The sequence below is a fragment of the Aethalodelphis obliquidens genome, unplaced genomic scaffold (genome assembly GCF_003676395.1).
Source record: "Aethalodelphis obliquidens isolate GAN/ISIS:26980383/991018 unplaced genomic scaffold, ASM367639v1 scaffold29, whole genome shotgun sequence".
NCBI lineage: Eukaryota > Metazoa > Chordata > Mammalia > Artiodactyla > Delphinidae > Aethalodelphis > Aethalodelphis obliquidens.
Genome location: NW_020837973.1, coordinates 6,246,694 through 6,259,350, shown reverse-complemented (window position 1 = coordinate 6,259,350; position 12,657 = coordinate 6,246,694). Strand labels below are relative to the sequence as shown.

Below are 12,657 nucleotides of genomic sequence, written 5' to 3'. Positions count from 1 at the left end.
CAGCGGCCATGGCTCCCGGGCCCAGCCGCTCCGCGGCACGTGGGATCCTCCCGGACCGGGGCACGAACCCGCGTCCCCTGCATCGGCAGGCGGACTCTCAACCACTGCGCCGCCAGGGAAGCCCTCAGTGTTGGCTTTCGTAGGGCGCTCTCATGGAGCTAGGGCCGCCCAGCAACAGTTGCTTTAGACTCGAGAATACAGTGAGATTTAATTCTTATATCCTGACCTAGCATTTAAACCATAAGTGCTGACAATGACTAGTTTTAAATTAAAACACTAAGAGATATTTTTACATTTGCTATTTTCATATTTTCCAAAACTTTATACCTTAAAAGTTGACATGAAAGAACATTTGGTTTACATTTTAATTCTCCCGGTCATTAAAAGCCTCCTATTACACTAGTATTTGCTGCTATAAATACTCTGAAAACTTAGAGGAGATAAAAAAAATGGTGACAGAAACAAATAAACACAAATACAATCTTATAGCATGGTAGTCAACAGCTCAAGTAGCCTTCAGATGAGCTGTGCATGGGCTGCCTCAGTTTATACTCTGGGCTGTTGGCATGAAGCGTCCATATTTCTCTACCTGGATGTATATCTCCTGAAACAGTAAATCAACAAGCTCCCTGTCTTGAGGAAGAAATCAGTTTTCATTCAATGAGCACACTTTTCAAAGAAGTTCCATATTTGAAGTACCTACCAAAAGCTGTCCAGCAAAGCAGACGAAAAGGATAAAGGCAAGCGAGAGAAATGCAGCTCCAAAGGAAATCCCGAGAATGGACGTTCTACCAGGAAACAAAAAGGAACAGGTTAGTGTGGGGATAGCTTCGATTTTTCTGGAAAGCCATCATGAATACTTTTGGTTTAATTAGGGTTTCATTAAATGAGGACTTCAAACCTCCCTAATTTCTTGAGAAATGAAAATGGAGCTAAAAACAAACCAAAGATACGTCCATAGAAAAACATCTATGGTTGTGTCTGATCAACTTGCTATGACCCATTAAAACTGCCCTACAATCATCAGTTCTTCATTAAGGAAAAAACATCTTTTTATGACTTGTCTCTGCGACCAGCCCTCTCATGCCCACACCTGATCACGTCCATCTCGGTGCCCTTTTCCCTTCTGTTGATGGCAGCTGCTACCTCCAGGAGAGCCTCATCTGGTTTGCTTGGAAACACTGAGTCCTCACCCTCCCCAGGACAATCCAACCAGATACAATTTCCTTCAAGACTGATGCAGCTAAATGTTTACTGAGGTTGCCCAAAGATTTCACAGGCCGTGACCTTTACAATCTTGCATGAGCCAATGAACACACAAGCTTCCTGTCATCATGTGAAAAATGTGCCCACTGAGTTACAGGTTCTGCCACCGACAGGTTACAGGTAGATAAATGTGGCCATAAGAATTGTATGCATTTCCGAGAGGTCCTTTAAATAATTAAAAAATTCAAGGCCTCTTAAAACGTCATGTAATCCAAAGGAAGCAGTGTTTGGGGTATTAAAAAAGATGAGCCATAATGAATAATTGGATGAAATTCAGATGCAGCATCCAAAGAGAGGTCAGTGATACCTGAAGCCACAATGGAAGCTCTTGCTGATGAGGTTGGCTAGAGATACCGAAGAGACAGAAAAACTGGCACTGAGAAGAGTACGGGCACTCTGAAAGTAAATCCACTGAAAGGAAGACTCAGATGCAAACCAGCAACAAGCTGAAATGCCCAGTGAGTGCACAGCTGTGAGCCCCTCGGGGAGGGAAAAGAGGCAGGTAATCAGTGAACTGAGTAATCCCCTCAAGCCATCAGGATGGGAAGGGTCCACTCAGCTCACGCTCAGACACCTACTCTATCTTGAGAGATGATTACACATCAAGCAAGATCTACAAAACCTGGACTTCAAACCACTATGCACTTGAACCTGACCTAATGATATATTTATGAGGTACTGAGTTAGCTCCTAGACGTGGTGCACAATGCTTTCTAATACCTGGCCTGATGATGACATTTGTTCACATCTTATGAGTAACAATAAGTGTCTGCTAGGAAGGTGTATATATACCAAATACACCTGTTTGTTGACTAGTCTCATGGCCAGGCCCACGCTGGGCTGGAATGGTGCAAAGACGAGTACAATGTCATCCCTGTTTTGAGTGGTTCACAGCCTAGGAAAGGGAAGCACCATATGCCTCCTTATTTCCCTATCCCAAACACCCCTTTTTTTCAGACATCACTCCTTAGAAGCCAAAATCTCAGCATCTCCCCATCACAGACTCTCAGAGCTTCCTATTAGCCAGGCAGTGTGGAGGGAGGGAGTGTACGGAGGGCTCTCGTTACTCCTGTGACCCAGGAGAGACACAGGAACTCATCTGCTAAACTCCCATTTGCCGTCTTTCTCATGCATCTTTATAAGAGAGCTCTGATGGGTTTTCTTTGACTCTGTGCTCTCTTGGTTCCTTGTTGGTGTCAAGGTGATGCCAGCTGCATAAGGTTGACTTCAGAAACATTATAGCTTTCTCTTAGGTCTGAAACTGTTTATTTTTTATTTTTTGGACACACCTTGCGGCTTGCAGGATCTTAGTTCGAACCTGTGCCCCCTGCAGTGAAAGTACGGAGTCCTAACCACTGGACCGCCAGGGAATTCAGGTCTGAAACTGCTTAAATACGACTGATCTCTTCTTGAAGGTTTGGTAAGTCTCAGCTATAAAACCATCTGGTGATAGTGAGGGTGATGGTGATGGGGTGATGACATGATAATATGATGACAGGATATTGACTATGTATGTGTCAAGCACTGTTTTAAAGGCTTTATATGTATGTGTAATCCTGGACAGCAGTTATTGTTATTACCTCATTTTACCAAAGAGAAACAGATGCCCAGAGAAGTTGAGAAACTTGCCTACAGTTACACCCCTACCAAGTGGTACAGTCAGGGTGCACACAGTTGATTAGTTTTCTAATCCACATAGTTGTATTCCTGACCCCCTCTCTGTTTTTAGGAGTAGACATGTCACATTTCTGTCATGTTTACTGGTTCAACTTTCCCGGAAAATTATCCATTTCATTAGATTTTTGAATATGAAATAATCTCCTTAATATTCTCTTATAATTTTAGAAGTAGCCATATTTGAAGCGATTTCTTCTTGTCCTTAAGGTTATTTTTCTTATTCTCTCTAGATCAAACTTTTGAAGCTTTGCATGTTTGTTGAACTTCTCAAAGAATGAACTTTTGGTTTATAATTAAGGTCTTTGCTTTCTGATCATTTTCTATGTTATTGGTTTCTGATTTAACATAAAAAAACCCTTCCTCCTTCTTTATTTAAACTTTCATTGTTCTTTTTTCTTGACTGTCATTTACTGCCAGTATTTTGTATTTTCTAATAAATGCATTTAAGGACATAAATATTCCTGTAATTACTGCTTTAGCCAAATCCCACAGTTTTTGATTTATAGCTACTCATTGCCATTATTTTCTAAAAAGCCTATAATTTCAATTTCCATTTCCTTTTAATACAAGAGTAATTCCACAAGGAGCTTATTTTTGGTCTGTCCTTGTTATTTCTAATTTCATTAGGTTTGATCAGAGACTGTGGTCTCTGTTATTTCTACATTGACAATTTCTTTTTCTTCTGTGATGTGATAAATACGTTCTATTTCTATTATGTCTTATGAATGTCTAAAAATGATATACATTTATATTCTCTTTTTGCTGGAAACAAAGCATGTTCTTTCAATATATCTATTGTCAGAGCCTGATGAGTTAGTTAGATCCCCAGTGGGCTGACTTACTGTCTCAATTTGGTCTGTCAATTTTAGAATGTATTAATATTTCCAACTAAGATTGTGAGTTTGTAAATACATCTGAACATTTTAATAGTGTCTGTTTATTTCAGAGAGATGCTGGAGTGCATAAAGATTTATGATTCTTAACTTGGTGACTGTACTGTAATATGTCTCTTTTTTCATGCTAAATGCCTTTCACTTGAACTCTATATTGTCAGAAATTTATATTATTGCAGCTTTCCTATTTCTGTAAGCTGGTTCCTGAAATAACTCTTTTCCATCCTTTATTTCCAACATTTCTCTATCTTTTAATTTTAGCTAGATCTTTTAAAGGTGGCACAGAAGTGGCCTTTGGCTTGTAGCCTCAATCTTTGAGTGTCTTTCCAAGAACAGGACACTTTCATCCATTCACAATTATGAAATTTGCTAGTATTTGACCAGTTCTTTCTATCTTATTTTCTTAAAATGTTTGGTAAAATTCACACAGAAATCACTTGAGTAAAAAAAAAAAATTAATACAGTTAATAGATAAATACCCATTTAAATTTTGATTACATGCACATCAGTTTTGATAAGTTGTATATTGAATGAATTTTCCCATTTTATCTAAATTGTAGATATTTTTGGCCTTGAGTAGTTCGTAACATTCCATATTTATCTTGTTAAAATCTGTAGGATCTGTAGTAAATCCCACTTTATTCCTTATATTATTAGCTTGGGTGGTTTGTGATTTCTTTTCTTTTCTTCTTGATCAGTCTTGCTAGTGGTTAGGCATGTAAAATAAATTTTAAAGAACCAACTTTTAGCCAAAAGTTGGTTGTTTTTTCTGTTGGTTGTTTTCTGTTTTACTGATTTCTTCTTTAGTATATATTCCCTTCTAGTCACTGGATTTGTTCATCTTTTTCTGGCTTCCTATGTTGGAAATGTAAACAACTGACTTTAACTTTCTTTTATTTCACATATAAGTGTTTTAAAGCTCTCTAAATCCTCTCTAAATTAGTGTTATAGATACAGTCCACACATTTTACTTTGATATACCAAACATTTTCTACTTTGTCTTGATTTTTTAATTTGACTCATAGGTTATTCAGAAGTATATAGTTTAACATTGAAATAGTTGGGATTATTTTTAGATATTCCATTGTTTTCAATTTCTAAGCTGGCGTTGGTATAGTTAGGTATGTCTGTAAGTTTTTCATCTTTTCATATTTATTTCAATCTTTTCAAATTTGTTGAGATGATTTTATTTTATATCTTGGTCAATGTTCCATGTACAGTTTAAAATAACATGTATTTTACTGTTGGACTTAGTGTTCTATGAATGCCAATTCATAGGTTGACAATCTTGCTCAGCTTTTCAATATCCTTATATATAGTAAGATATAAAAGGGATACTAAATATCTAAATCTGATTATTGATTTGTCTAATTCTATCTTTTTTTTTCAGGTTTTTTTCCTTTCAAGTATTTTATAGCTGTGTTTTAAGTATAGGCCATTTAATGATTTTATGTTTTCTGACAAACTGAACTTTTCCTCAATTTTCAATTGTTGCTCTTTATCTCTGTTAACACTTCTTGCCTTCATGTCTACTTTGTCTGATATCAACATAGGTACAGTAACTTTCTTATGCTTACTGTCTATATGATCTCTATTTTCCATCTTTTTAACTCTAACCTAACTTCCTTCTGTATTTAAAGAGCATCTCTTGTAGACAGTATGTGGCTTTGTCATGCTTTTATTTGGAGTGTTTCTGTTTCTGTTTCTGGTTCTGTTTCTCCTTTATTGCCGTTTTTCATTAATCTAATATTTTCATAGGACTTTTAATTTCTTCTATTGATTTTTTAGCTATACCTTTTTGTACTTTTTAGTGATTGCTCAAGAAATAAAATATACATGATTAATTTATCAGAAGTTACTTAGCATTAATATTGCATCACTTTGAAAATACATAAGGTCCTGACAACAATACAATCCCGCTCTTCTCTGCATCTTAATTCTTAGTGTAGTTCTTATTTTTGCATTAAATGATCAGCAGTCTTTTAGAAAAAATAATACAATATAAGGGTCGAGTCTTTTATACTCTTACATATTAAGCATGTTCTGCTCTTCATTCCCTCCTGTAGATTCAAGTTTGCCTCTGGTATCATCTCAGTTCAGCTTGAAGAACTTCCATTAGCACTTCTTATACTATAGGTTTGCTGGTAATGAATTCCTCTAGCTTTCTTTCATTTGCAAAATATCTTTCATCTCATTTTTAAGAAAAGGAATATTTTTACTGAATATTTAATTCAGGATTGACTATGCTTATATCAGTGGTTCTGATAAGAAGTCAGCCAATATTTCCATCACTGATGCCTTGTATGAAATGTCTTTTTTCCTCTGGCTTCATTTACAGTTTTTTTTTTTTCTTTCTTTTTTTCTTTGGCTTCAACAGTTTGAGTATAACACACCACATGTAGTGCTATTTATATTTATTCCCCTTGCTGTTCACAGAGGTTCTTGCCTTTGGAGGCTAATGCATTTCAACAAATTTGGGAAAATTCATCACTAAGTGTGCTGGTAATTTCCTGTTTGTTTTCAAACACTTTTCCATTCCATCTCCTACAAACTCCATTTTCCAGACTCTTTGCCAACTGGTTCTAACAAGGTTTGGCCAATGGGAAGTAGCAGGGAATGACTGGAAGGGGGAAGGAGGAAGCATGGGTATCTCTCCTTACTCTCTATGTAGCAGCCATTCTCTGAACGGGCTGCAACTCCTGCTGTCTCTGAGGTTCCAGATCCCTGTCGGGGAAAAATCCTGCATGGTCATGGTTCTAGCCTCTGCAGGCAAGTCCAGGATCCTGCATTTCTGGTGATACCACGTCCCTCCTGTGTCCTTTCAAACCTAGGGTGGTAGCAGATTCCTCCCTTGCTCACCACTTGGTTGCTTTCCTGTTTCGTTTCTCAGCTTTCCCCTCATTCTGTAAGCACTTCACTTTATTAAATTCCCATGGTGAAATACCTGAGGCCATTTCTGTTCTCTTTACAGGACTCTAATCCATTAACTCAAGTTTTTTTTCTAGGTATTATGATAGCATTAGTGGTTAGATGGAAACTTAGGAATAATTAAAATCAGTTACTTCAACTTTCTTCCTTTTCCCTTTGAAAAAGAGCCAACCATTCAGTTTTAATTAGAAGTATGGAGACAATATCTATATATTCCATAGGATATGCCATAGCTGAATTTCCTTACGAATGGATAAGTGATAATGGATTATACTGGCCTTTAATTACACAAATCTCAACAGATTTAATGACAGTTATCATGGTTTAATCTATATTCAAATCATATGACTTATTTTGTGAATCAGAATTTAAATAAAAGATTCATGTACTATAGTGAGTTTCATAGGCTCTTGTTTTCTAAAGTGCATTTCAATGTTCGTTGTTAGGAATAATTATTCCACCATGAAGATGCTTGATAGAAATCCTGGACATTCTGGAATTGGGTCAAACAGCTATATTAGAGCCTAAGAAAACAATAAGCGTGTTAAAATTTGACTCCCACATTTTATAATAATCCACTGGATACAGTGAACAGTATCTGGTGATATATTTTCCTTAATGTATCTGATGACCCCTACTTTGCTTCTTCTCAAACGTCAGAATCCATTAAAGGGGGACGAGAGGTAGATAAGGGAAAACAGTGGTCCTGATATGATGAACTATCTGTGTTTTGGTGGAATGGATGACAAATGCTCATTAAAGCAGGAATGAGTATTCTTAAAAGTATGTTATGACACCAACTATCAAACGTGACTCAATAAGAAATAGAAAATCTGAATAGGCCTATAAAAGTAAAGAAAATGAATTAGTAATTAAAACATAAAACAAAAATAAAAACTACTCACAAAGAAAAGCTCATGCACAGATGGCTTCACTGGTGAGTTCAACAAAACACTTAAGGAAGGATTAATACCACCTTTCACAAACTCTTCCAGAAAATAAAGGGGACAGAACAGTTACTAAGTGGTTCTATGAGGCCAGTGTCACTTTGATACTAATACCAGACGAGGACAGCACAAGAAAACGAAACTAGAGACCAATATCTCTTATGAACATAGATACAAAAATCCTTGTCAAAATATTAGCAAACTGAATCTAGTCACATATAAAAAGGATTATATACCGTGACCAAGTGGGATTTATCTGAGAAAGGCAAGGTTGGTTTCATATCTGAAAATCAATTAATGTGATACACTGTATTAATAGAATAAAGGAAAGATAACCTACATGATCATCTCAATAGCTCAGTATAACAAAGTCCAACACCCTTTTATTATAAAAACACTCAACAGACTATAATCAAAGGGATTTCCTTTATCCTGATAAAAGGCATCTTTGAAAAACACACAGGTAACATCATACTTAACAATGAAAGACTGGATGCTTTCCTCCCAAGATCGTACGTGTGCCATGGCTACTTCTATGGAATGTTATACTGGAGGTTCTAGCCAGGGAAATTAGGCAGGAAAATGAAATAAAAGGCATTAGATTGGAGAGGAAGAAGTACAACTATCTCTCTGTGTAGTTGATATGATCTTGTATGCAGAACATGATGTCACAACCTGAGATCCAGACCTAGAGTGGCTCACATTCGGGGTGACCTGCTCCACCGGGGTGGGCTGTCCAGTGCTCCAGTCCAGACATTGACATTCTTGTCTGGTTGAATGTAACTTTCATCCCAGAGAACAAGAACTACCCTAAGGCAAATTCATGGTTGGTCAAAAGCTCTTAAATATAACCATTTATCCTGCCTGTTCTATCAAAAGCGTGTTCAGGCTCATTAAGCATGGATACAGTGAACAGTATCTGGTTGTTTGTGTAATGCAATCAATTTTAATTAACATTCTGGTTGCAAAATTTTTTTTAAAAAACAAACAGGCATAATTGATTTATATACTCACTGTAAAGCAAACTTGACTCTCCCCTGTCAGGAGGCAAGAAAAATTACACTTCTTAGTGGTAATTTTTGACTTGGACACTTTAATACAGTGTATTGTTACAGTATATGGAAAAGGCTGATTTGAGACAAGGTCTTTGCTCCTTCTGGTTTTCTGCCGGTTAGTTTATCGCTTACAGGTGGTCCTGATGGAGATGCGGATGCACTTTTGATGACAGGAAAAATGCAGCAGAGAGATACATCCTTCCCCCCAAATCTAAGAGTTATATTAATTATAAACCACTTCTATGGGTACGTAACGGTGTCTTTCTCTGGAATTCTGTTTAATGTGATGACTTTCGTATCCCTTCTCCCTCTGTGCCCTCAGCTTCCTCCCCCTGAGAATGATGCAGATTCTCTCATCAAAGCTCTGTTCACGTCTGTTACATGGTATTTAGCAAGGATAATAAGAACCAAAGGAAAAAAAAAACTTTAACTGTACATTAGCATGAAATAATAAAAATCCCCCCCTCTTTAAGTGATAGGTGATAGAACCTCAAAATGAAAGGTTCTTTGTTAAATGAAAGAATCGAAGAATGAAAAGGAGAAAAGGCATTTAAATATTCATCACCATTACAGATTATTGCAGCCTTTCTCCGATAATAGGACTTAGCAGCTTTGAGATGTTCCGCCCACTTGAAAGTCCTGTGAGGCTGGAAAGGGAAAAGGAGTTACATTTGGCAGAGATAAGAGCTTCCACTTCATGCCAACAATAAGGGCTGAAGACCTGAATTTTCCGAAGGTCTGCGGTGTTCTCTTTCTACACTCACTCCTTAGGTGAGCTCATCACCTCCCAGGGATATAAATACTACCTACGCGCTGATTCTTCCAAATTATGACTCCAGCTCTGACTCCTTCCATGAGCCACTGGCTCACATACACCCTCCCCTCCCCACCGTGAAGCCCCACCACCTGGACACTTAATATGCACACACATGCCTTTGATGCTCAGAGCTGAGCCTTTCATTCCATGCTCCTCTCTGACTTGTTCCTTCCTCTGGCGTCTCCCTCTCTGTAAATGGCTGCCCAATTTTTCCATTTGCTCAGGCCGAAAACAAAAAACAAAACAATCCACAGAACTTAGCTTTCTCTTATTCTTCATCTCCAATCTAATAGCAAGAGTTTCCTCATCGCTCTTCATAACACATCTCAGAATTTGATCACTTTTTACACCTCCACTGCTACTCAAGTGCAAACCATCATCTTCCTTGGTCTTCCTCTCTCCCTCTTCCGGAACAGCAAGAACAATACCCCAAGCACAGCCACAGCATGTCCTCAGCTGAGAACCTTCCAGGGCTTCTCATCACACTCAGCATTCAATCTGAAGTTCTCCAGTAGCCTGTGAAGGTCACCACGACCTGCCCGTCTCACTGCTCCTGTGATCCCATCTCCATACTCTCTCAGGGCTTACTCTGCTCCTGCCATCCTGCCTCCTTGCTGGTCCTTGAACACACCTGTGACTTCCATCATCTAGAATGTTCTTCTGCCAGATATCCACGTAATTCTCATTTCAATTCATTCAGACTTCTCTTCAATATCACTCAATCAGTGATGCCTTCCCTGACAGCCCTCATCTGAATTACCACCTTCCCTCACTCTATAGTAGCCTACTCTTTTAACTTTTCTTAAAGCTTATTACAACTGAATTAATATGTATTTGTTTATTACATTAGTGTTGTGCCTCCTAATAGAATGTAAGCTGTATGAGAGAAAGGACTTTTGGGGGGTTACTTACTGCTGCTTCCCCAGCATCTCGAACTATGCCTGGTATACGATAGCTTGATAAACAGCTGTAGAGTGATTCCACAAATGATGGACAGAATGTATGTATGAATTTCTCTTATGGATTTCTATTTTTATTACAAATGCTCAGAATATTGCCCAGATACAAAGTAAAAGTATAATGGCCTGTTTCATTGAGTAAAAACGCATTCAGCTCCCTTTTTATTGTTATTGTCCTTCAAATCTTACTGTATCAGTGACATATAGGTAATCACAACTAAAATCACCTTTCATTCTTGGAGAGATTACTGGTTTTCATGAAATCCATTTTTTCCTGATAATAGAATTTTCAGATGGGCACCCTGTTACACAGACTAAAGGCTACACATTCCAGCCTCCCTTGCAGCTAGGTTTGCACATGTGACTAAGATCTCAGTCTTGAGTTATAGACCAAAGTGTCATGAGGTAGTTTCTTGGAGGCATCCGCAGAGACTCAGTTATAAATGCTTTTGCCTTCTGCTTCTGGGTCTGTTCCTCCATCTTGTTGCTCAGAATGCAGATGCTGCCATCTTAGAAATGAAGATGAGGAACAAACTCTAGGGAAAGCAGAGCTGTGTGCTGGAGGGAACCAGGACTCCCAAGGAATCTGAGGGACCTCGGGCCTTTGATTATGGAGAAGGAATAAAACTTCTAACTTATATTCAAGCTACTAACTGTGAGGCATTTCCTTACTTTCAGGTGACCTGAATCCAGAGTTGAATATTGTTCATCTCAGTAAAAGGTACCTGGTTCATTTATCTTGGACAGTGAGAATTATCTTGCTTCATTTTTTGCTTCCCTTCCCTTCCCTTCTCTTCCTTCTTTACTTTTTGCTTTGCCCAAAGATTCACATCCACTGCATCAAGGTACGCAGGGAGCAAATTACCTTCATGGTATCCAATATGGGAGCCAACCAATTTGGTTGCCCACCAAAGAAAACTGCCTTCACAAAAGTTGTTCTCCACCATTTCTGTTTAGAAAACCAAGCCTTCTTTCAATGGACATGAACGATTCTACCATTAAACTTTCTCCTATTTTTTTCCCCTTTTTGAAGATAACAAAATAAAAGCAACTCTTTCGAAATGATTATTAAATCATTAATGAGCATTGATTATTAACATGAGTAACAGAATGCATATTAAAGAATCTCAGTGGAAATAATAGAGACATTTTATATCATAATTTGCTATTAATTTTCCTTAAGGAAAATGTCATTATTCTTAATTTTGCTTGGGTAATGAAACATATGATATCTCACTGAACCTTATTAGAAAAAAAAATTCTTATTTTAATAATTGCCATGAATGGTTTAACATAATCTATTTAGTTTGGCAGACAATATGAATGAAACTACTAAAAAATGTAAAAACTCATGCTCGCTCATTTCTGGTCTTTGAAGGTAGCTCACATTTCTGATAAAGTTATAGTACAAAGCTGACAGAAGTGAGAGAACAACTCCAAAAAGAGGGGCCAACTAATAATTTAATTACATCTACTCAAATCCTGAGACTAGAGCCAGATTTGAAAATTATGGGCCCAAAAGGGATGATGTAAGGCCCCCTTTCAGGGAAACACTTCCCCTTTCTGGTCCTTTCAAGGTCATAAGTTCCTCCTTAGTTATTCATTCACTCACTATTTATTCATTTACTCACTCATTTAATCATTTCTCTCCTTCCCCGCCCCCCCAAAACATGAAGCAGTTTACCAAAAGAACAAACAAAATAAAAATGTAACTCAGCATATTTAAAAACAAGCTAGGGCATATTAGAAAAGGTGAGACGCGGCATCATCTCAATAACATGCTTCATAAAATATAACAGAATTATTATTTTTAAATGGATGCACTCAGAGCAAGGAAGAGAACACACTAGACACACAGAGGGTATTCAAAGTAGAATGCCAAGAGGCACTGACACTAAATGGCCCGGGAGGGGCCAGGGGCTGATACATGCCATGGAGTGAATGTGAGATTTAATGTCAGTACAAGGTTGGTGATGCTCACAGGACTTTCTCAATGGAAAACTAGAACTGAGCTCTTGAATAAAGTCAGAAGGCATAAAGGCCTGTCCTATCAGGAAACATAAAAACTATGCCCAACAGCCTGGTAATTTTCAGGGATGCCAAGTACCTACGTAG

The 12,657-nt window shown here is 37.8% G+C and overlaps 1 protein-coding gene across 1 annotated transcript in view; it reads right to left on the bottom strand.

Annotated features, from left to right (window-relative positions):
- Positions 1-12,657, bottom strand: part of ADCY2 (adenylate cyclase 2) — a 434,307-nt gene that overhangs the window by 85,558 nt on the left and 336,092 nt on the right. Inside the window, exon 15 of the mRNA XM_027125298.1 lies at positions 704-788. Within this exon, the coding sequence (XP_026981099.1) occupies positions 704-788 (85 nt within the window). The remainder of the gene's footprint in view (positions 1-703; positions 789-12,657) is intronic.